This window comes from Rhinoraja longicauda, chromosome 30 (genome assembly GCF_053455715.1).
Source record: "Rhinoraja longicauda isolate Sanriku21f chromosome 30, sRhiLon1.1, whole genome shotgun sequence".
In the NCBI taxonomy this organism is placed as follows: Eukaryota; Metazoa; Chordata; class Chondrichthyes; order Rajiformes; family Arhynchobatidae; genus Rhinoraja; species Rhinoraja longicauda.
In genome coordinates, this window is record NC_135982.1 from 12,095,892 (window position 1) to 12,117,448 (window position 21,557).

The window sequence follows — 21,557 nt, forward strand, 5'->3', positions numbered from 1 at the left end:
CACTGCTGTGTAGCGTTGACTGCTGGTTGCTTAAAGGTTCCTTGCATTCATCTGTAAGGATGTGATTGTCTCTGGGGTTCAGAAGGAGCCACATACAAGTTGCAAAGTTTGTTGTGGGAGGGTGAGGGGAGGGTGGGTGAGATGTGTTCATCCTGGATGCTGATGATGGACCAATCTGAATGGTCACCAGCTAACTCTGCGGCTGACTCAGTACCAGGGAACCGCAGTTTCTCCCCGACCATTGCCGGTCGATCACCGATCTCCACGAGCTAGAAAATCCCCTCCTACTTCTCCCTCCCTATGGAGGTGCCTGGAATCCTGGCTGCTCTACAAAGGTGTCCTCTGATGTGATGCATCCTTGGGAATGTTTGGAAGAACATGAAAGTTCTCCTTGGTATCCTGGTCCAGCATCTGTCCAATGTCAACAGGTGATCTGATGGTTATCTCACTGCTGAATGGGATCTTGTCTGCCAGATTTGCAATGTAATGGCTGCTGGCCATGTATCAGAAGCAGCTCATTAGTTGTTAACCCGTGGGATGTTCTGAACGGTACAGGAAGGATGAGAGTCCACCCTTCAGCAATGCTTGTGGTCTCGGGTTTGGGACCCTGGATTGCTGATGGTAAGGTGGGGCAATGCAACCCCACCCCCTCCCTTCCTGAGTTAAGTGAGTGTGGACGAATGGAGGTGAGCCAAGTGTGGGGTCAAGTGTGGTGGAGTCTTGACCCGGATGGGCCACGTCCTCCAAGCTCTGTCTTTGGGAATCCATCTCATTCCAGCTGTGGTGATTGTGTGGATAAATTGGCCAATACAGCTGTGCACAGATGTGGAGCCTGATGGGTGGGGTTACCCTTTACAGAGCTGGGCCCAGAGCATCTGATTCTTTGGTGACTCCCTGCTCTCTTTCATGGCCCAAGGGCTACAAACCATTTACCAAGTCCTGAGGTGTTTCAGGATATGGATTTAATACAACTCTTTTCACAATTATTATCTGGGCTTGCGGGATTGAGTTGCAGGGAGAGGTTGGATAGGATGGGACTTTTTTCTTTGGTGTGTAGGAAGCCAAAGGCTGACTTTATTGAAGTGTACTATGAGGGGCACGGATAAAGTGAGCATGCGCTCTTTTTTTTGCCCTCGAGCAGAAGATTCTAAGACTAGAGAGCGTAGGCTTAAGGTGAGAGGGGAGATATGTAAGAGGAACCTTGTGGACAACTTTCTCATTGAGGATATTTGTATCTGGAATGAGCTGCCATGGGAAGCTATAGAAGTGGATACAATTATGACTTTTATGGAAAGGAGGGATTTAGAGAGATACTAGACCGTGGACCCTTTGGGCCTAAACCTCTCCTGCATTGGTGCAGCACCTTCCCATCCCCCTCCCCCCCCCCCCCCCCCCCAACCTCCCTGCTCCTTCCCTCTCCCTCCCTCCCTAGGAAATTGATTAAAACTTTAAAATGTGAATAACTTAAAAAATATAACACCGATTTCAATGAAACGTCTTCCATTAGCACCAAAGGGACAACGGTGAGTAAGGTGGGCCTACATTGTCGCACTATCGTGTACCGTTTTAGCTGTAGTTCAGGAACAAACAAACAAACAAGAGTGTTATTATATAGATGTGCCAAACGTAGGCAAGTGGGACTAGTCTAGTATGTTAATTTGGTTGGTATAGACAAGGTGGGCCAAAAGTTTATTTCTGTGCTGAACACCTCTGACTCCAACTGAAAGAGTTCACAAATAATTGGTTTATTAAAATTGGTTTATTATAGTGTTTGTGTGGATCTCAGTGAAATCATTGAGGTTCAGTGTGCTGGTGAATGAAGGAGTTGGCAGTGGCTGACCCCATCCCTACCCATGCTACTGCTTCAGTTATAGTGAGGGTGGGGGTTAAGAAGATGCGATATTTCCTCCCGCTCACTGATGCTGCCTGTGCTGGTTGGTTTTTTTTTCAGTCTTCGTTCTTTCAAAATTGCAGTGAAGTGGTTTCCCCTGGGTGGACTGTCAGCTTTGTTTATTTGCTAGTGAGGGATTGTTGTGGGGTTGGGGGCAGGGGTGGAGAGCACACTGTCTTACAGAGAGGGACAGCTTGGAGACAGCCTTCATTTTGTTCACAACACCTTTGACATGCAAAAACCTGACCTCTCGCCCTCCCCGGGAGGGGTCATTCGTACATTGGTTAGTGCCTCGAGAGCCAATTTATCAAAATAGTCCATCTTCTGCAGCGAGTTCACCCTGGTTTCTATTAACTCCCAGAACAGCAGTGTAAAACCAAACACTGGGAGTCTGAAATAAAAGCAGAAAGTACTGGAAACAGCGTTCAGGCACTGTCAATGGAGAGAGGGACAAAAGTTAAGGTTTCTGGTGTACGGCCTATAATCAGAGCTAGCTTTGGTTTTGTTGATGGTGGAGATTAGTGCTCATCCAAAGTTGGAGAGTTCAGAGACTCGGAGGGGGCATGGGAATGGTGGGAGAGGATGAGGGGGGACAGTGGTAGCAGGCAGTGGGGCTGGACGAGGGCAGTGGGGCTGGGCACGAGGACAGTGGGGCTGGACGAGGGCAGTGGGGCTGGGCACGAGGGCAGTGGGGCTGGGCACAAGGGCAGTGGGGCTGGGCACGAGGGCAGTGGGGCTGGACGAGGGCAATGGGGCTGGGCACGAGGGCAGTGGGGCTGGGCACGAGGGCAGTGGGGCTGGGCACGAGGGCAGTGGGGCTGGGCACGAGGGCAGTGGGGCTGGGCACGAGGGCAGTGGGGCTGGACGAGGGCAGTGGGGCTGGGCACGAGGGCAGTGGGGCTGGACGAGGGCAGTGGGGTTGGGCACGAGGGCAGTGGGGCTGGACGAGGGCAGTGGGGTTGGGCACGAGGGCAGTGGGGCTGGACGAGGGCAGTGGGAATGGGCACGAGGCAGTGGGGCTGGACGAGGGCAGTGGGGTTGGGCACGAGGGCAGTGGGGCTGGACGAGGGCAGTGGGGTTGGGCACGAGGGTGCTAGGGCAAACTGGCTGTGGTTAGGGCATGCGTGAATGCTGGTTGTGTTTACTTTGAAACAGGGTCCTTGGGGAACTTGTACTCGGTTGGCATTGGGTGTGGGTATTCATTGTATGGTTTAGTCCAATGTGCCGTTGGTGTGGCCGGGCTTGGTTGGCATTGGACGTAGTCTGGTTGGTTTGGGGCAGTTGGCGTTGGGCCTGTGCCGGTCGATACCATGAAAGGTGTTTACCAGCTACGACTGTGGCTGACCCGACTCTTTCTGTTTACGCAGGTGATCCAGCAAGCTCTCCACCGACAGCCCAACACTGCCGCCCAGTACCTGCAGCAGATGTACGCGGCGCAACAGCAGCACCTGATGCTGCAGACTGCAGCCCTCCAACAGCAGCACCTGAGCAGCGCACAGCTGCAGAGCCTGGCAGCTGTGCAGCAGGTAAGCAGCAGACACGGTGGGGGAGATGGGGTCACCCCGGGTGATGCATGATGGAAAGCAACGTGCTGTCGCATTAAAGTTGATATTAACGTGCTCAGGGGAATCTGTCAAAAGATGAGGCCTACAGGAGCGGGGATACAGACCTCTACAAGCAGGCCAAGTACAAGCCGAGAAGAGGAATCAGGGAGAAGCTGAGGAGCAAGTTCTCAGCTAATGACGCTTCTTCAGTTTGGAAGGTCTTGTAAGAAATCACCAGGTACAAGAGGAAAACTTGTACAATCCTTGTACAATCGTCAGCTAACCAATGACCTGAACGAGTTTTACTGCAAGTTCGAGAAACAGAAACATAACCCTGGGACCCCCTCCCCCCACCCCCAATTACCACTTCACACGTACTCAAAGTCTGACTCCAGTTTGCAAAGACTGGATCCGTCCCCACCCACTCCTCCCCAAGCAGCAATTCACACCTACTCAGAGACTGGCTGAAGTTTGCAAAGACTGGCCCTTTCCCCCCCCCACCCCTCTGCAATCACCAATTTGCACATCCTCACAGAATGACTCCAGTTTAACAATAGAAATTGCAGAGGTGGAGAGGCTATTTAGAAAACAGAAAAGCCGGAAATCTGCAGGAACAGACAATGTTTTCCCCTCCACCCTCAAGCTCTAAGCCGAACAACTAGCACATTTTCAACCAGTCCCTGCAAAGCTGTTTTTTAGAGATACAGCGTGGAAACAGGCCCTCTGGCCCACCGATCCCCGCTGCACTGTCCCTGCCTGCTTCATGGTCTCCACTATTGTCCCTGTACACAAAAAGACAAGGATCACTGGTCTTCATGACTACAGGTCTATCGCACTTACCTTTGTAGTCATGAAGACCTTTGAAAGACTTGTGCTGGCCCAGCTGAAAAACATCACAAACCCCCTGCTGGACCCCCTGCAGTTTGCATACTGGGCCAATAGATCGGTGGACAACGCAGTCAATCTAGGCCTGTACCATCCTCCAGCACCTAGACCGCAAGGGGACCTATGCCAGGATTCTGTTTGTGGACCTTAGTTCTGCTTTTAACACCATTGTGCCAGAGCTACTCCACTACAAACTCTCCCAGCTGACTGTGCCTGAACCCCTCTGTCAGTGGATCATCAACTTCCTGAGGGACAGGAAGCAGCATGTGAGGCTGGGAAAGCACATCTTGGACCCGCAGACCCTCAGCATAGGAGCACCGCAAGGCTGCGTACTCTCCCCTCTCTACTCTCTCTACACCAACGACTGCACCTCCACAGACTCCTCTGTCAAGCTCCTCAAGTTTGCGGATGACACTACCCTGATTGGACTGATCCAGGATGGGGAGGAATCTGCCTACAGAGGGGAAGTGACACAGCTGGCGTCCTGGTGCCATCGCAACAACCTGGAGCTCAATGCTCTCAAGACAGTGGAACTAATTGTAGACTTTCGAAGAGATCCCCCTCCCCTCCCCCCACTCACCATCAACAACACCATAGTCACATCTGTAGAATCATTTAAGTTCCTTGGAACCATCATCCCCAGGGACCCTTAAATGGGGGGTCACCATCGACTCCACAGTCAAAAAGGCCCAACAGAGGATGTACTTCCTGCGTCAACTGAAGAAACACAATCTGCCACAGGCAATGATGGTCCAATTCTATACTGCTATCATTGAGTCCGTCCTCACCTTCTCCATCATGGTCTGGTTTGGCTCAGCCACCAAGCACGACATCCGGAGGCTGTAACGGATCGTTCGATCAGCTGAGAAGGTTGTTGGCTGCAACCTTCCCCCCATTGACGAACTATACACTGCAAGGGCCAGGAAGCGAGCGGGCAAGATCATCCCTGACCCCTCTCACCCTGGCCACAAACTATTCGAAGCACTTCCCTCTGGAAGGTGACTCCGGACTGTCAAAGCAGCCACAGCCAGACATAAAAACAGCTTTTTTCCGCGAGTGATAGCTCTACTCAATAACCAAAGTCTGTAGTCTCTTTTTTGCTCTGGTTTATTTTCACCCACATGTTTAGACCGTAATGATGTATCCTTATTGTTTTGATGTGGTTATGCTTTATTCTTAATTGTTAACTGTATGTTTGTGTTGTCATTTGTGAGCGGAGCACCAAGGCACATTCCTTGTGTATGCATACTTGGCCAATAAACTTATTAATTCTTTCATTCATTCAAGTTGATATTAACGTGCTCAGGGGAATCTGATGCTGTTGCAATGCGCTGAAACCTCGTATATAACCACAGGTTAGATTTTGTAGTGCAGGGTGAAACCTATGTCATCTCGTATGGAAGCAAGAGCTGCAAGGTTACATCAGATGCATTAGACAACGACTAGGGTGCTTCAGTAGTGGGCAGCCCTGCAGCAAGGATGGAGCAGGTGTTGAGGAGATTCAGGAGACATCAGTCGAGTTGATAACAGTGATGTAGGTAGCATCGGGGTGATGTTGGGTGAGTTGGACAGGGAAATGGCAGGTGGAATTTAATCCTGATAGGTGATGGAAAGACTGGAGGAAAGACTAGGTGCTGAGAGCTCTCTTATACCTGCATTAAGGAGGCATTTTAACACATCTGAGCAATTACAACCACCTGTGAAGCCATGTGTCCCAAATATTATGGTGCCCTGAAATGGGGGGACTATGTATAAACACAGCTGTAATTTCTACATGGTGAAACCAAAATGTATAAAAATATCCTTTAATAAAATCTGACAATGTGTACTTTAAACACATGTGATTTTTTTTTCTAGTAGAGAGGAAAATAAATAAATGATGGGTCTTTGTCCCAAACATTATGGAGGGCACTGTATGCAATGGCTGGTAAGGCTGTAGGCAGTATTGAGGAACAGATTGATGTTGTGCACAAATAAAAAAGTTCCCTGAAGCAATTGCTATTGGTTTATTATCATTACATGTTCCACGATAGAGTGAATAACCTTGTTTGCTTGCAATCCTGTCAAATCGCACTTTCCATCAGTATGATCGAACCATCCACAAGTACAACAGGTAGTGCAAAGTAAAAAATAGAGTGCAGAATATAGTATTACAGTATTTGTGCATTACAATTACAGAGAAAGTGCAGATTAAAAAAATTCAAGGGAGACAATGAGGTTCGTTAGAAGATTGGGACTACATCGTAGCTTAGGGGAGAACCGTTTACTAATCTGATAACAGGGGAAGAAGCTGTTCTCGGATGTGGTAGTACATGGTTTCATGCTTTTGTACCTTCTGCTGATGGGAGAAGAGGGAATGACCGGGATGTGAGTGGTCTTTGATTATGTTGGCTGCTCTCCCTGGACAGTGAAATGTGGATGGAGACAATGGGGGGAAGGAGAGGAGTGGGTTGGTTTGTGCAATAGACTGGGCTGTGTTGAGAGCCAACATGTGTCTATGTCGGGTGAATGGGCAGGTTGGGAGTTGGGACACTTGAAGCGGCATTTTGGATGAAGCTCGGGTTTGCAGAGACAGGAAAGAAACATCTTGATGTGTCAGCAAGAGTCAGTGGTTTTGAAAATAAAGTGGATGGAGTGGCTTAAATACCGATCAATATTAATCACCAGCCGTAGAAGTTATAAATATGCAGCACCTCCTGTGAATACGTGCCTGGTTTCATTCTGAAGGAACACTAGGGATGCTTGAACATTACTGGTATAACTTGGTGAATCGCCCACACACAGGCTGTGGCTTGTGTCTTCCCAAGAGACCCCACTGGCAGAGAGAGAGAAATTATTTATTTGTATTCAAGCTGTGGGCGGCACCTAATATTGATGGAATACAACTAAATCCCAGTTCACCATCTCCTCCCCCCCCCCCCCCCCCCCGCCAGTGCAGTCATCAAGTCCCAAAGAATGCCAATTGTCGCGCTCCCTTCACATCGGCATAAACTTTCAGCACATCACAAGTGTCGTCCAGCTTGGGACCAACTCGTCCAAGATTTCCCATCTAAGCTAGTCATGTTTGCCAGCGTTTGGACCATATCCTTTCTAAACTTTTCCTATCCGTGTAACATAGAAAATAGGTGCAGGAGTAGGCCATTCGGCCCTTCGAGCCTGCACTGCCATTCAATATGATCATGGCTGATCATCCAACTCAGTATCCTGTACCTGCCTTCTCTCCATACCCCCTGATCCCTTTAGCCACAAGGGCCACATTTAACTCCCTCTTAAATATAGCCAATGAACTGGCCTCAACTACCTTCTGTGGCAGAGAATTCCACAGATTCACCACTCTCTGTGTGAAAAAAAACTTTCTCATCTCGGTCCTAAAAGACTTCCCCCTTATCCTTAAACTGTGACCCCTTATTCTGGACTTCCCCAACATCGGGAACAATCTTCCTGCATCTAGCCTGTCCAACCCCTTAAGAATTTTGTAAGCTTCTATAAGATCCCCCCTCAATCTTCTAAATTCCAGCGAGTACAAGCCGTGTCTATCCAGTCTTTCTTCGTGTACGCGTCCAAAAGTCTTTTAAATGTTGGCATTATACCTGCCTCAACTATTTCCTCTGGTAGCTTGTTCTGTCTGCCCATCGCCTCGTGCACAGTGGTTGTTGGAATAAGTGTATCTGTCATCCTCGCGTGTTGGAGAAGTCCTATTGAATTTCACTGGAGCACCAGAAAGCAAAGTAGAGCATCCAGCCACATCAGGAGAGTTATCCAACAGCTTGAGTAAAGGTGGAGGTTTTAAAGAAGTGTCTTTGTGTGTGCGACAGAGACAGAGGTGGAGGGGTTAGGGAGGGAATTCCAGAGCTTGCTGTCCAGGACACTGCAGGGAAGGCCACCGGTCGGTGCTGGAGTGACGAATTTCCAGTAGGAGCCTATATTTAGTAGTGTGCTATTATGGCCTGGTTACTGAGTACTACCAATTATAAATGTGTTGTGTTACTGATTATTGTACTTTATCTGCGCATTTTTGCATTAATAAGCCTAAACAAATGCAGCGTGTGATATTTAATTGACGGTACAGATGATAGTTAAATATTCTTGACTAGATCGGCGCGCACAATGGTTAAGGCAACCAGTATCATAGGCAGTGATAGATTGGGGTTTGCAGAGAGTAGAACGAGGGGGTTGGCTGGAGAAGCTCTGGAATCAAGAAGAAAGCAGCAATAAATCCAATGAGGGAGCAACAGGAACCGGGCGGAAGGTTGTTGTAAATAACGCTGTCTCTGTTTCGTGTTTGTGGGATCTGTCAGTGCCACTGTTTATTCTACGTGAAGGGACGATGGTTTGCAGATGGGGACTGACCAGCAGGGCCACCAGAGCAGCTTCAACACTGCAATCGGTTTGATTTTGCAGCAGACACCAAGAACAGAGGTGCTGACAGAACTCGTCTCCCAGGGTTTAACGGCCCTCTTTAATTTGTATTCCACCTGTGTAATTAACGGACCATCATCGCTTTGGAAGAGCGCTGTTTACTTTTTCACTCTGGGGTGAATGATTCGCCTTGACCAGCATGGTTGCATTGATGGGACTGCTGTGTCACACCATGGCAGCGAGCAAGCTGCAGAGTTCCAGCAGGATATCATCAAGCTGGTGTCATGGGAGGTCCCTGTGATAGTTGCAGTTGCATTTACAAGCAGCAGGTTACAAAGGGCTTTATGGGGAAGAGGAATAAGAGGGGAGGATGAATCATCTCACTTGGGAGCAGGGAATGTCCGAATATGAGATGCCACAGCTCCCAGAGTCCACTACACATCTTCAGATGGAAGGTGAGGGAGTTCATGGAGCCACTTGTCAGTCAGGAATGTTAAATATGTACACTGGAGTAAAGGAGGCTGAGGGTTGACCTAATGTAAAATTATGAGAGGCATGGATAAGGTAGATGACCAACATTTTTTTCCCCATGATGAGGGTATTCAAAACACGAGGGTATCGTCTTAAGGTGAGAGAAGGGAGTTTTAAAGGGGATCTGAGGGATAAATGTTTGCCACGGTGAGTGGCTGATATCTGGAATGTGTTGCCAGAAGAGGTGGTGGAATCTGATACAATATGTTTAAGAGGCATTTAGGCAGACACTTGAATAGGACAGGCATTGAAGGATGGGCAAAAAGGGCTGAACGGCCTGTTTCTGTTCTGTGTGACTGACTGCTAAAATAGCACAGTTATTTCCTCAGCTGTTTGCATTTACTATTTGCAACACACGTCTACTCATTAATGCATTGACAAGTCAATCCGATCTTTACAATCGCTGCCATTATCAAATTCATCATGAAGTGCTTGAACTCGTGTAGTCAGGAGCCCTGTGCTCCTGGTGAAAGAGCTGGGGGTCTTTAGTTATGACCTGTCCTTTGTTGATGGATGTGCTCCTGAATGTTACCGTCACATTTCACGCCAAGGGATCCTCAGCAGTCTGTGCCTGGGGTACTGTGTGTGAGAGGCCTCTCCTAGGAGAAGCACTTGCCCTCTTGGCAATTTTGTTTGCTTTTTAGATTTATGTCAAATTATGCTTCCAGGTGCAGGCATGCACCGAGTTCAAACACATTTCTGAAGTGTCAAGATCAATATCCTTTGCAGTGCAAATTTCAGAGCCCTTCATTACTCAAGTCAAGAGAGAGAGAGTCAAGAGTGATTCATTGTTCCATTGCTGGCATATATGACAATGAAATTCTTACCTGTTGCCCATAAACACAATAACACAAAGTAAATATATAATAATCAATAATGCAATAAATTGATAACCATAACACTTGGTAATAATGTAAAAACTAAAGTCTATTGTGCAACCAAAGACACAGTCCATGTACGATCATAGTTGCTGAGGTTAGTGTTGTGCCGTGTTCAAGAGCCTGGTGGTTGCTGGGGGAAAAGGGGGTCATGGTCTTCAGGCTCCTGCCTCAGCACGAGAGACCCCAGCTTGATCCTGACCTTGGTTGCTGTCTGTGTGGGGTTTACACGTTCTCCCGGTGACTCTGCGGGTTTCCTCCATATCTTAAAAGACGTCTGGGTTTGTAGGTTAATTGCCCTCTGTAAATTGCCCCTTGTGTGTAGGGTGTGGATGAGAAAGTGGGATAACGTAGAACTAGTGTGAATGGTTGGAGTTTACTGGGCGGGCCAAAGTGCCTGTTTCCATGCTGTATCTCTAAAGTCTAAACTAAACTCACTCTGTTGTCCTGTTCCCAGTGCATATGCCAAACACTCTTGACGTAGCTCTTAATTCAATATTCCCTGCACTCGCAGAAGCACGGAGTCGTTCCACGGGCGATGTGTTATGGAAGGAGCAGTCCCACTGGCGAGCAGCATCAGCTGTTGGTGGGCAGCAGTCGTGGAAGTGCCCAATAACTGCACTCCAGGCAGGAATCATGCCCCACTCACAAAGTTCAATACACTGTCTGCCGCACACCGTACAATTACTGGCACCTCTTTGTCAGCGCTGAATCTTGAGGTTGGAGAGAACTGAAAACACGTCACCCTTGGAAGTGGATTGTCGATAGCTTGTCCATCAATTGCAGTTCGGGCTGTTGGATTCCTGATTGGAACCAAGTTGTTGCTTTGACGGATGAAATTAGTTGACAACCCCCTACCCCAAAAAACCTTAAAAGCCTCTGGATTAAATTTTAAAAACACTCTTGAAGACAGAGATGATGATAAGTGCTTCAAGTGGCAGTGAGTGGGTTAGAGCTCGGGCTGCATTTCGGTTGAATTTGTAAGTGATGTTTGTCCGCGGAATGGAGCCAGGAATAGAGCTGTGCACTCGAGGGCTGATAGTCAGATTTAGCGGGGCAGAAGCACAGTGCTTTTCCCCAGGCGGTCGGGTTAGGTTTCTAGGAGGAAGCACAGTCAGTCGGAACTGGAGAAACAAAGCCAGAATTAAGAGGTTAAATAGGAGTAGGTTCTGGATCAGATTTCACCCAGTGGAGGAGGAATTATGAGCTAATTACCTTGGGAGTTTTGTGGCCCGTGAGATAATGGCCAGCTTTCTAGCTATCTAGGTAGTCCACTTGCTGCACTAAAACAACGCTACAGAGGCCTCTTCCTCCTTGGGGAAGTGGTCAAAGGCATTATATTGACCATTGGGCGATGGTACAGGGTGATAGGTGGAGGATGCACAAGGGCAGGAAGCATGCAGCTTTCACGGTGCCCTGTGTTGTTCCGAGGAGCTCGCATTTGTCTGGTGTGGATGGGATGTTGGATCCCAGAGCATATCTCTCACGATGCAACTGCATGTTAAAACGGAGAACATAGTTCTATAGAACAGTGCCGTCCACTTTGTTCTGAACCTTTTCATGTCTCTAGTTTCCCTCTCCCCTATCTCTCAGTCTGAAGAAGGGTCTCAACCCGAAATGCCGCTTATTCCTTTTCTCCAGACCTGCTGCGTGAGCCACTGAGTTACTCCAGCTTTTTGTGTCTCTAGAACAGTACAGACAGGAACAGGCCTTTTGACCCACAGTGTCTGTGCCAAACGGGAAGCCAAGATCAACCAATCTTCTTTTCCTGCACTTGATCCATATCACTCCATTCCCAGCATATCCATGTGCCTATCCAGAACCTTTTAAATACCATTATCGTATCTGCCGCCACCACCACGCCTGGCAGCTCCATCCAGCCACCCTCACTCTATGTTTAAAAAAAACCCTAAAAAAACATCTCCTTTATATTTTGTCCCTGTCACTGTAAAACTTTGCCCTCTGTTCTTTGACAATTCCACCCTGGGGGAAAAAAAGTTCTGACTGTCTACCTTATCTATGCCACTCATAACTAATTATATTTCTCTTGATCTCCCCTCAATCAAGTTTATTTGTCACATACATATACAAGATGTGCAGTGAAATGAAAGTGGCAACGCCTGCGGATTGTGCTAAACTGCAAAACACAATAGAGAAAAAAAAATGTTAACACAAAAAAATAATTAATACAGTAAATTAAATTAGTCCCTGGTGATATGAGAGTTAACAGTCCTGATGGCCTGGGGGAAGAAACTCCGTCTCATCCTCTCTGTTTTCACAGCGTGACAGCGGAGGCGTTTGCCTGACCGCAGCAGCTGGAACAGTCCGTAGCTGGGGTGGTAGGGGTCCCCCATAATGTTGCTGGCTCTGAATCTGCACCTCCTGATGTATAGGTCCTGCAGGGGGGGGCGAGTATAGTTCCCATAGTAGTTCCCATCTCTGGTGTTGCAGAGAAAACAATCCCTGTTTGTCCAACCTCTCCTTATGTTAACACCCCCTAATCCAGACTGCATTCTGCTAATCTCCTGCACCCTCTCCAAAACCTCTGTGCCCTTCAGTTTGTTGATTCTGAGCTCCACCTGTACAATCCTTGTAGATCACACACCTTGGAACTAAGATTTCTAAAGCAAAAATCCAAAAGCTTTGTGTGTGGCCTGTCAGAGTAGAATTTAAACTGCACCTAGCAACTCCTGCAGGACCTAATGGTTATGGGTTGCATTATTTCTTCACTCGCATTTGTGCTTGCATCAGATTGGCAGGATTATTGTGATACAACTTGCTGGTTACATATTCTGAAAATGGCCTAATGCAAAGCAGCCTGAATTTATTAATCAGCACAGCTGGAGTACTGTTATTAATTATTTATCTTGCTGGTAATCGGAATTTTTCTCTGTACCGTCATCCCTTGCATGAGAAGTCAAATTAGTGCATACCAATTTCCCCTAGCCTGAGAGACTACAACTCAGTATCCCATCCATTATGATACACATCGGTGACTCTGGTGTTGAGGGCAGAATTGTGCCGCATCTCAAAGTCAGAATCTGGGGAGAGGGATGACCTAGAATGGAAATTCCACTGTGATTTTATGTCTTAACAATTTAATGAATATTTAATGTTCTCAGTTTACTGGGGGATTTACCAGCATTGCTAACAGGATTCGAGAAATGCGGAGCACAGTTGTAAAGTTGATTTTGTGGGTTTAACGAACATATTCAGACCAATGAGTTGAGAGACAAGTATTTTTAATTGAATCCCAAAGAAATTGACCCGGGGCTCAAACGTACTTGCACATTTCAGGCACCAGATCAGCAATTTTCTTGTTAAAACTATCTGATGATTGTGAACATAAAACATAGAACAGGCCCTTCAGCCCATAATGTCAACACTGAGCATGATGTCAAGATAAACTAATCTCATCTGGCGACACAAAAAAGTGTGTATGCTGGAATCTTGAGTAAAATACACGGTGCTGGAATAACTCAGCGGGCCAAGCAGCATTTCTGGAAGACATGGAAAGGCGACATTTCAGGTCGGGATCCTTCTTCAGACAGATTTTTGGGTCAGAAAGAAGAAAGGTCCTGACCCGAAACGTTGTCTATCCATGACCTCCAGAGATGCTGCCTGCTCCGCTGAGTTACTCCAGCACTTTGTGTTAATCTCATCTACCTGCGCAATCTATATCCCTTCATTCCCTGCATGCCAGTGTGCCATTCAAGAGAGAGCTAGATAGAGCTCTTAAGGATAACGGAGTCAGGGGGTATGGGGAGAAGGCAGGAACAGGGTACTGATTGAGAATAATCAGCCATGATCACATTGAATGGTGGTGCTGGCTCGAAGGGCCGAATGGCCTACTCCTGCATCTATTTTCTATTTAAAAGGCAATATTGTGTTACAAGTTAAGGAAGAATTGGGATAAGAGGTTTGAGGTCAATATGTATCTGAGATAACTTTGTGCAAATTTATTAATAGATTAGTCCAATCAATATGCTGTTGTCCAAAGTCAATTGACGGAGTTAGGAAGCTAAACTTGGAATTTACTCAACAGAGCTACTTATTGAGAGAAGCATGAAACTGCCCTGGGATTGTTAACCTTGCAAAACATCCAAAAATTGAATAGTAATATGTGATAGAGGCACAGTTCTTCGAGGATATTGTTAAAGATTTTCACAATATTTTTTACAAAAGGTGAATAGCATACCTAAGCACCTTTTGAAAGCTAGGTCTTTTTAATTCATCAGGTAGATGGGACAATGTTGCAGTTGGTAGAGCCGCTGTCCCACGGTGCCAGGGACCCGGGTTCAATCCTGACCTCGGGTGCAGTCTGCGTGGAATGTGCAGATATTCCCTGTGACTGCGGGGGTTTCCTCCAACTGCTCCAGTTTCCTCTCACGTCCCCCATAGATGTGTGGATTTGTGGGTTAACTGGCCTCTAACTTGCCACTAGTGTGCAGAGAGTGGATGAGAAAGTGGGATAACATAGAACTAGGTGATTGGTGGTAGGTGTAGACTCGATGGGCCAAAGGGCCTGTTTCTACACTGTATCCCTCAACCTAAAGGTAGTGAGGCGGGTACAATAACAATGTTTGTGACATTGCATAGAGACAGGGATAGAAAAAGTTTAGAGGGATAGGAGCAAACGCCGGCAAAGGAGACTAGCTAAGACAGGTCACCTCGGTTGCCATGGATGAAGTGATGGGCTAAAGGGCCTGTTTCCATGGTATATGACTCTGTGACTCATCAGTCAAAGATTTTGAGGCCTGATTTATTTCCCTTTGCCAGCTGATGGTGAGAATGTGGCAGTGAGCCACCTTCATGGACCACTGTCATCCTCCAGGTGCAGATGCCTCTGTAGGATTGCCTGGGCGATAGTTCCAGGGTCTCAGCTCAGCGACAAGGAAGGACAAGCTATCTACTTCCAAATCAGAATGATGTGGGACTCAGCGGTGAATCTGTATGTGATAGTTTCCCGTAAGCCTGTTGCCCTTGTGATGGAGGGTTTATGAGGTGCTAAAGTAGTCCCAGTGAGTATCTGCAGTATATTTTGCAGCAGGTGTGTACTGCAGCCTGTCTCTATAACCTCCTACACCTCTCCCTACCTTTGTGACTCCACACCACCCTCTACACAGCTCCCTAGACATGTATTCTCTTCCAATTTCCTCAGCCTCCCTTATCCCGAAAAACCACCTGCATATCCTTGTAATCCCCTCATTCCCCTTTATAGCCCCCTCCAGGCTACTGCAGCTCAATTTATCTGTATTTCTCAATTTCCAGCCCCTAGACCACTCCTTATCTCCACTCCATTATCTCTGTTACCCTTGTTAGCAGCTAACTTGCTCCCTATCTCTAAACCAATCCAGCCCCCACATACCTTCCTATCTCTGTCCGTCCCCCCCATCCCCCAAACTGCTCCTCATCTCTGCAATCCCGTCCGGCACCCACACACCCCCTCCCTGTATCACTCCTCCAGCCCCTCCACCCCTCCCTATCTCTGTAACACTAGCACTTGCACCGCTCCTTATTCCTGTAACTCCTTCCACCCCCTACAGCTCTACCTGTCCCTGTGAACCGCTCCAGCCGTCACACCCCTCCCTGCCTCTGTGATCCCCTCTGGCTCCTACACCCCTCCCATCTCTGCAACCCCTCCCAGATCTCCCTTCTGCTGCTCTTGTCCGCGGTAAGTTTGCACACTCCATTGTTGGCCTTCACTGGGAGCCCAGGCAGCTGAGCCATCCCTCTAACAATCCACCTTTTATTGCAGATTCTCCTTAAACCGGAGACACCTGTCCCAATACTTCTGGGTCAGAGTTGACATTGTTTGGGGACCACTCCTGTGAATGAGCTTCAGTGCATCGCGGGAGTTGCCTTTTCTGATAGAGTTGACGGTTCTTTCTCTCCCTCTTTTGTCCCGTGTCCTTGGTGACTCTGCCTGGCTGTCTGTTGTCACTGTGCGCGCAGCGGCAGATGGTTACCAGTGCTGGGAGGAAGCAGCTGTGTCTGTTCTCTCCACATGCCGCTCCAAACCAGCAGCACCTCAAGCGGATGACACTAAAGGCCTGGCAGGCAAAGTGTAATCAACATTCAGCCTGCGCTTGCCCCACTTTGTGACTCGCTGCATTTCACAGCAAGCACCCTCTGCCTCTGTGTCATCAATTCTGCCTTTAACAAAACATTTGCTTCCACTCAGCGGTTTCTGTGGAAATCGGGCATCAGGCAGTCACGGACATGTGGGAGGTCGAGATCGGACTCTGCTGCCATATCCAGTAAACTTTGCTGCTTGCATCAGCCCAGTCACCTCCCACTGCTGCTGATTCTTGTGTGGCATCGATAGTGCAGCCAATTGCCACTCTGCACCGAACACGTCTATCAACCACAATTTAACCCTTTGTCGCAAAGCTCCGAGGCATTGCTGAAAGCTCATCTGCTGTGCTGTGCACAGTGTTCGGTCTCCTTACTGGAGTGCATTAATATGGATCATAGAACAGCATAGTACAGGAACCACTCCTTCCCCTTCCGTCCACAATGTCTATGCTGAACGTGATATGCTAAATTGCGGCATGGTGGCACAGCGGTACAGTTGCTGTCGTACAGCGCCAGGGACCGGGTTCGATCCTGACAATGGGTGCTGTGTGTGCGGAGTTTGTACATTCTCCACGTGACCGCATGGGTTTCTCCCAGGTGCTCCAGTTTCCTCTCACACTCCAAAGACATACAGGTTTGTAGGTTAATTGGCTTCGGTAAAAATTGTAAATTGTCCCTAGTGTATAGGATAGAGCGGGATCGCTGGTCAGCGAGGATTCAGTGGGCTGAAGGACCTGTTTCTGCCCTCTAAACTGTATCTCTAAACTAAACTAATCTCCACTGCCTGCATGTGATCCCGGTCCCTCCTTTCCCTGCATAACCATATGCCTATCTAAAGGCTTTGTAAACACCTACTCCCATATCTGCTTCCACCACCACCCCTGGCAGTGCATTCTGGACACCAACACTGTCCCCCCGCCCCCATCCCACACATATCCTTTAAACTTTGCCCCACCCATTATTAAGGGGTTGGACACGTTAGAGGCAGGAAACTTGTTCCCAATGTTGGGGGAGTCCAGAACCAGGGACCACAGTTTAAGAATAAGGGGTAGGCCATTTAGAGCGGAGATGAGGAAAAACTTTTTCAGTCAGAGAGTTGTGAATCTGTGGAATTCTCTGCCTCAGAAGGCAGTGGAGGCCAATTCTCTGAATGCATTCAAGAGAGAGCTAGATAGAGCTCTTAAGGATAGCGGAGTCAGGGGGTATGGGGAGAAGGCAGGAACGGGGTACTGATTGAGAATGATCAGCCATGATCACATTGAATGGCGGTGCTGGCTCGAAGGGCCGAATGGCCTACTCCTGCATCTATTGTCTCACCTTAAAGCTATGCCGTCTAGTCTTTGACGTTTCCACCCTGAGACAAAGGTTCTGACTGTCTACCCTATCTATGTCTACCCTCAATTTCTGACGTACCAGAGAAAACTATCCACGTTTGTTCAACCTCTCCTTTTCGCTATGCCCCTCTACTCCAGGCAGCATTCTGGTAAATCTCTTCTGCACCCTCTCCAACACCTCCACATCCTTCCTGTAATGGGGTGACCAGAACTGCACACAATACTCCAAATGCACCTCCCCAAAGTTTTATAAAGCTGCAACATGATTTGCTGAATCTTGTATTCAGTGCCTGGTCGAGGAGGGACAAGCAGACCACATGCCTTCTTTACCTCTCTTAATGACGTGCAAGCTTTAGAAAGACGGCCTATTGGAATGTGATGGTTGTCTTGGGCCGGCTGGGATTTATCCACTTGAGTTTCGAAGAGTGAGACAGGACTTGATTGAAACCTAATTAATCCCGTGAGGCCTTGACAAGGGTTTGGGATAATCGAGAACTTGGGGTTTAAAAATACAGCATCGCCCACACATCAGAGAGTTGAGCCGCATTTTCTCTGGGGTGCAAAATCTTTGGAACTCTTGCCCCAAGGGCAATGGAAAGTGTTTGATTGATAAGCAAGGGGTGTGAAAGGTTACCAGGAGAAGATGAGAGTGCAGGGTAACAGTGAAGGGGGTCAGGTAAGACACAATCTTGTTAAATGACAGAGCAGGCACAAGGGGGAAGTGATTTCAGGGTTGCCTATTTGGTGTCATTGAGAGGTTTGAACCTCTCTCCTCTCACACTGCTGATGCCTGGTTAAGCTCTGGTCAAATGAGTCCGGTCATCTCTTGAAGCTTTGTTAAATCAAGTCATGCCAAGTTGATTTAATTGTCGAGTACACCGAGGTTCAGGTACAACGAAAATCTTGCTTGGAGCAGAATCACTGGCACACAGACAACACTCACAAACATTACATCGTTGATGTATAATTCCTATAAGACGGTGAAAAGAAGAGGACTACAAAAATAATAAAACATGAATGCAAACACAATTGTAATACAAGTCTAGGGTGGTGCAAGAGGTCGGCCATGGCGTTCTGTTGCTCAAGTAGGGTTAGGATTGTGCGGGTGACTTCAAGACTAGCTGTTCCTGAACCTGATGGGTGTGGGGCTTCAGGCTTCTGTACCTCCTGCCCAATGTGAGGGTAAGAGGTGGGGGGCCTGGGGGGGAGGTGGGTGAGGGGAGAAGGAGGGGTATGGATGGGATGAGGAAGGAGGTGTGAGGAGAGGAGCTGGGGGAGTGAGGAGGGGCATGAGGGGGGGAGGTATGTGGAGAGGTGGGGTGTGAGTGGGTGGAGTTGGGTGGGGAGAGGGGACAACTGTTTCCGTCACTCCCAGGTGTGCTGCCAGAAGCCACTGCAGTTACATTGTCATTTGCCAACCTCTCCAGGAAGGTAACGGGTTCCTGTCTTTGAGTCTGTGTGGGCTCCTGTTTAAATGTGTCTGTACTCAGGAGGTCCTGTCTACATGTCACCTCTCTTGTATTTTGCAGGCTAGTTTGGCTGCAACCAGGCAGGGCCCTTCACCGAATGGGAGTGTGTCTCAGCAACCTGTCTCTTCTCAGAACACTGTGAGTACTGGTAGCAAGTGTCTATTTCCACAGGAGGTCGGGATGGGGAGCCACAAACCAAATACAAGGGGGTAAATTAACCGTCTCCCCAAGACCTGAGGTTCCAGCTTGACAGAAATGTGTTTGAGTCTGACTGTATCGATTGATTCAAAGATGATGTATCACAAAATGCTGGAGTAACTCAGCAGGTCAGGTCGTGTAGGGCAATAACTGCAGATGTTGGTACAAATCGAAGGTATCACAAAATGCTGGAGCAGCTCAGGCAGCATCTTGGAGAGAAGGAATGGGTGACCTTTCGGGTCGAGACCCTTCTTCAGACTTCAAATTCAGTTTCAAATACCAGATTGAAAGATGAAGTGTGGAAACAGGCACTTTTGCCCATCGCCTCCACGCCGACCGTCCTGTTCACACTAGCTCTGTTATCCCACTTTCTCATCCACTCCCTGCACGCTATTTACAGAGGCTAATCGACCTACAAACCCACCTGTTTTTGGGATGGAGGAAAAAAACCAGAGCACCTAGAGGAAACCCATCCAATCAACGGGAGAACGTGCAAACTCCATGCAGACTAGATCAGATCGAACCCTTGGTCTCCAACGCTGTGGGGCTGCGGCTCTACCAGCAGCACCACCAGGCCACTCTTGTTGGATAGTGTGCCACTTACTGGTGCTCTTTGTGCCCACAGATCGTGGAGCAGATAACTTACTCTGCCAGCCCCCTCCTCTCTCTCCCTAAATGCAATGAGAATGGTTCTGCCATGATCGGGGGAGGAGGAAGCAGGAGGGTGGTTTCTCTCATCCCTGTCAATGAGCGTCATGGAGCAAGTCCAGCTGTTTTATACAGCTGTGTCCCGCCCGGGCAGCAGGAGAGATCCTATAGCTGCAGTTAAATCCATTACACCTGTGCGTTTTCTGTGTTTCAAGAGTGTAATGTTAGTTGTTATCAGATGGGTGAGGTACAATACTAACACTGGTGAATGTAAATAGGGAGATTCTGGATTTTGAGATTACATCTCCTATACTCCTGGGGAATAGGGTTTCGGGTGTAGGATGTTGAAGGCCATTTTATTGCCACTGTGGATGTTTAAATCCAGGCTGTTTCCCCCTTTGGGACATGCCTGTACAGGATGAGCAGCTTCCCCTCTGATATCAGGCTTCTGAATGGTCCTTCCGTAAACTATGGTTCTGTCCGATTCACCTCTGCCCCATTGCGCACATCTCCCCACATCCCAAAGGCACGCCGAAGGATTGGTCAGATAATTGGCCGCTGTAAATTGCCTCGTGTGTATGCGAGTGGTAGAATCTGGGAAAAATAGATAACAATATGAAGAGCATAAAGTTGGATTAGGTTAGTGTAAATGGGCGGTTGAAGGTCAGCATGGACTTCGGTGGGCCAAAAGGCCTGTTTCCATGCTGTATCCCTATCAAAATGCATCCTTCCTTGGGTAAGGAGACCAGACCAGTGCACAACGCTGTGGCTAAGGCCTCAGCTCTGTATAACTGCAGTGAGTGAGGATGTAGCAAAGTACAGTTGATGTGTACTCCTCCAAGTCCTGATCCTCAAAAATATCCCAGTTGGTCCTTTCGAAGCAATCCTGCAGCTGCGAGGAAGCTCCTTCAGGCCATGTCTTCACAGTCTTTATGGTGACTGGAGCTTTCCTCCTGAGTGGGGTGTATGCTGGGGTTAGGAATATGGACAGGTGATCTGACTGCCCCAGGTGTGGTAGTGGTGCTGACCTGAACCCCTTCTTAATATTTGAGTAAACCTTGTCTAGTGTGTTTTTCCCCCTGGTAGCACATCTTATGTGTTGTTCAAGTTTCGGGAGAACTGACTTTAGGTCTGCTGTCATTGGGAACCTGCTCCATGTTTAGTCTGTCTAGCTTAAAGAATATAGAATAATGCAGCACAGAACCAGGCCTATCAGCCCACCATGTCCATGCAAAATATGATGCCAGGTGAAACTGATTGCTACCTGCACATGACCCATTCCCTACATATCTATGTGCTGTCTAAAATCACCACTATCGTGTCTGCTTCCATCCTTGCAGTGGGTTCCAGTCACTCACTACTTTCTATGTTTATAAAAAACATGCCCGCGCATCTCCTTTAAACTTTGCTCCTCTCACCTTATAGTTATGTCCTCGAGTCTTTGACATCGGTACCCTGAGGAAAAAGGTTCTATCTGTCTACCCTATCTATCCTTCTCATCATTTTATATACTTCTATCAGCTCCCCCCTTAGCCTCCAAAGCTCCAGAGAAACAACCCAAGTTTGTTCAACCTCTCCTTATAGCTAATACATTCCAATCCAGGCAGCATTCTGGTGAACCCCATCTACACCTTCTCCAAAGTCTCCAGATCCTTCCTGCAATGAAGCGACCAGAACTGCGCATTAAATTCCAAACTGCTTTCTTGGGACCCAGTGGGAGCACCACGAGGAGATCTGTCCTT

At 48.0% G+C, this 21,557-nt stretch overlaps 1 protein-coding gene across 9 annotated transcripts in view; it reads left to right on the top strand.

Annotated features, from left to right (window-relative positions):
- LOC144608165 (polyhomeotic-like protein 2) overlaps positions 1 to 21,557 on the top strand; it is a 176,006-nt gene that overhangs the window by 90,844 nt on the left and 63,605 nt on the right. For all 9 annotated transcript variants that reach the window (XM_078425620.1, XM_078425623.1, XM_078425624.1 and 6 more), the window contains 2 exons: positions 3,259 to 3,417; positions 19,030 to 19,107. In XM_078425620.1, coding sequence (XP_078281746.1) covers positions 3,259 to 3,417; positions 19,030 to 19,107 — 237 coding nt within the window. The remainder of the gene's footprint in view (positions 1 to 3,258; positions 3,418 to 19,029; positions 19,108 to 21,557) is intronic.